This window comes from Plectropomus leopardus, unplaced genomic scaffold (genome assembly GCF_008729295.1).
Source record: "Plectropomus leopardus isolate mb unplaced genomic scaffold, YSFRI_Pleo_2.0 unplaced_scaffold3669, whole genome shotgun sequence".
NCBI classification, from domain to species: Eukaryota; Metazoa; Chordata; class Actinopteri; order Perciformes; family Serranidae; genus Plectropomus; species Plectropomus leopardus.
This window is the reverse complement of record NW_024640118.1, coordinates 1-3,655: the sequence shown is the minus strand read 5'-3', so window position 1 is coordinate 3,655 and position 3,655 is coordinate 1. Positions and strand designations below refer to the sequence as shown.

Here is a 3,655-nt window from a genome sequence, read left to right as displayed (position 1 = left end):
GAGACGTGCTTTTATTTCTTTTTACACGAAATTGTTGCTCAGCAAAGATGGGAAATAAAAGAATATTTATTGAACACTTTAAAACCTGGCTAAAATGGCTCTATTAATTAATTCATTATTTTATTTATTTATTTATTCATTCATTCATTCATTCATTCATTCATAAACATGGGAAGAAATGACCGATGTGCATGTAAATAACCTGAAATTTTGACTTTTAAAAAACCCTATGGAGAAAAAAAGAGTTAAAAAAAACCCCAAGAAATTAACTACAAAAAAAAATCTTAAAAATTACAACAATTGCGTAAAAATAATTTTAAAAATACAATTATGAATGTAGTTCACTGGACTTGTTCCATAGCTTTTTTCTTTCTTAAAAATAAAAAATCTACATTACTGTTTTTTTTCCGTCTCTCTTGTTTACTATGCTGATAATACTGGCGTATTTTGTGCTCATGGTTTCAGTAAAATTAAATGAGTGTTTAAACTGTAGAGAATCTTAACAGCCTAATCATGCTTGTATCATCCCATGATTTATTTACTATATTTCAGCTGTGCAATAGGGACTGAAAGATTTAACTGTAAAAGTTTTGGTTTGGTAATTGAGCTACTGCAATACTCTGTGCAGTTATTCAACAAAGCAATATTCTTCCCATTTTGAATTTATATTTAGTATACGTTGCACATTGAATTTACTTTATATTTATTTTCTGCACATGTATGCATTGTGTTGTACGTTGTGATATAAAATATGTTCAAAATACTGTCAGACAATAGCAGCAGGTTTTAATTTGTCGTTGCGTGTGTCCACTTTTTCTGTTTTCACAGTCGGTGTGGTGCAGTGTTTGCATGTCCGTCACTATGGCGACTCTCTTTGTTGCTATTCACCTACAGGATTAAAGCGAGCGAGGCAGCGCTGCTCCGCTCGCAGTGAAAACCTGCTGAATGCTCGCTGATGTTTTTCAGTGTGTGTCGAGTCTAACGTGAGTGCTTCTCTCCGCAGGATGTGTCCACTCTGACGCCGCTCTCTCCAGAGATCATCAGCAGACAGGCCACCATCAATATTGGTACGTGAATCGGGGAAATAATTATCAGACTGTTATGGTGATGATAACCGAGGAGCTCGGTCTGAAATCTAGTCCTCCCTCTCTCCCAGGCACCATCGGTCATGTGGCCCACGGAAAGTCCACAGTAGTGAAGGCCATCTCTGGAGTTCACACCGTCAGGTTCAAGAACGAGCTGGAGAGGAACATCACCATCAAGTTAGGATATGCAAACGCTAAGGTAAGAGACACGGACGGATGATATTTCTGACCTTTGCTTTCTTTTTTAATTTTAAAAGGCAAGTCTTGTATTTTTTTTGTTTTACTTTTGCATAATTTGATATTTTCCGACTCCAGATTGTTCCCAATGCTGCGTCATTGCAGCGTGCATATGTGTGAATGGTTGCTGAGTAGCAGGTGGCACTCTGTACGGTCACCAGTGTGTGAATGTGACAATTAAAAGCACTTTGAGTTGCCAAAAGTCTAGAAAACAATATACAAGTACAGTTTACCATTCAAAGACAAATATACAACAAAAAAAGAAACAAAAATCTACCAGTCCCTCTCAGCAGGTGTCATGACTGCGTTAGTCAGGCATTTCCTCTATTAAGTCCAAAAAAACGGCCTCAGATTTGGTCAAAAATATCTTCTCCATGTAACACGTTCAAATGTGGCCATTTTTGTCAGCAGCTCAACACATTCCCAAAAACAGCAGAGAGGAAATGATTTCCAGTGTCTTTTTCTGATTCTGCATCCTTGTTTTTGTCTTTTGTTCACTCATAACAACATTATCTGGTAACAAACCCAAGACACGACCCGATGATGTTTTATTTGTCCACCGTGTGCTGTGAAAAAGTTTCAGCGGCAATCGCCATTTTCCTACCGAAAATATATAAATCGCACAAGACGACGAGGTCCCGTTTTGTGAACACGATGCAGACGCTGGTTAGATGAAGGGAAGTTTTCCGCGGTTCATCCACAAATACTGCACACACTGTTCGGACACAGAGCTGGTTGAAAATCTGCAAAATGTCTCTTAAAAAATGACTCGACACTTGTTGTCTTAGGTGTATAAGCTGGACGACCCCAGCTGTCCCCGGCCAGAGTGCTACAGGTCGTGTGGCAGCAGCACTCCTGACGAGTTCCCCTCAGACATCTCCGGCACCAAGGGCAACTTCAAACTGGTCAGGTGAGAGCGAACAGAGACAGCGGTCCACGTTATGACTTTAAATCTCCTTTGGGATCAGTTTGAGTGTAAACGGGTGAAGTCCTTAAAGTCTTTTCATGCATTTGGGGCACTTTTTCTTTTCTCTCCTCAGACACGTGTCCTTTGTGGACTGTCCCGGTCACGACATTTTGATGGCCACCATGTTGAACGGCGCCGCCGTCATGGATGCAGCCCTCCTGCTTATCGGTACGTCTCTGATTTTTGTGTTTTTCACTCCCAGTTTACTTCCTTTTTTTTTAAGAGGTCGTCTGATTATTTCTCTCGTCTCTGTCCGCCAGCGGGTAACGAGTCGTGTCCTCAGCCTCAGACGTCCGAGCACCTGGCGGCCATCGAGATCATGAAGCTGAAGCACATCCTCATCCTGCAGAACAAGATCGACCTGGTGAAGGAGAGCCAGGCCAAAGAGCAGTACGAGCAGATCCTCGCCTTCGTTCAGGGTGAGTCGGCACAAATCTGAACGCCAAAGAACCGAATCTGTCAGGACGACTTTTGAAATGTTCAAATCTGATCAAAAAGGAAACGCTGCCGCTTTGTCAGGTCCTGATTGGTGGATGTAAAGTGCACTTAACCAGTAAGCAGGGGTGTACAATAATAATAATAATAAAATGATAATAATAATATATTAATAAAAAATCACTATAAATAAATAAAAGGTCCATTAAAGAATAATAGCACAATGCACAATAATAAATAATAATATATGATATGTGATTTTGTGATTTCTTCCGAACATGTAAAAAGTAAAAAGAGAAATTAACATCCAAAAACAGTCAAACAAAAAAAATATCACGGACAATGGAAAATCTAAAAGAAACGGATAAATACATAATAACCTGGTTTACACATTCATAAAGGAGAGAAAAAAGTAAACATTTGTTTAATGCCGCCCCTTTTCTATAAGTCATTGAATTTTAATTAACTAGCTTCATTATTCACTTAAATCTGTACTATAATTAATCAAATATATACATACTATATATATATCTAGCTATTGTTAAATTATGTTTTTTTTCACAAACCTCTTCAGGTTGTATAAATATAGATAACGACACCGTTTGTATGATTACTTTGAAACAAATAAAAACTTAAATAAAAATAAATAAATAAAGCTGCCTGTGACCTCGTCTAAAGCTCTGGTGTGTGTGTGTGCGTGCGTGTGCGTGCGTGTGTGTGTGTGACGTTGGTCCTGCAGGCACGGTGGCCGAGGGCGCTCCCATCATTCCAATCTCCGCTCAGCTGAAGTACAACATCGAGGTGGTTTGTGAGTACATCGTGAAAAAGATCCCAGTGCCCGTCCGAGACTTCATCTCCGAGCCCAGACTCATCGGTAAGAAAAAACACACACACACACACACACACACACACACACACACACACACACACA

General features: G+C 39.6%; 1 protein-coding gene across 1 annotated transcript; it reads left to right on the top strand.

Annotated features, from left to right (window-relative positions):
• Window positions 1-988: 988 nt before the first annotated feature.
• On the top strand, window positions 989-3,598 carry eif2s3 (eukaryotic translation initiation factor 2, subunit 3 gamma; the record flags this gene model as incomplete). The annotated part of the gene is made up of 6 exons (XM_042482026.1): window positions 989-1,067; window positions 1,157-1,284; window positions 2,111-2,232; window positions 2,363-2,457; window positions 2,550-2,708; window positions 3,464-3,598. Coding segments are annotated over 6 exons (718 nt in total), but the record flags the coding sequence as incomplete, so codon positions are not given.
• Between the last annotated feature and the right edge of the window lie 57 nt (window positions 3,599-3,655).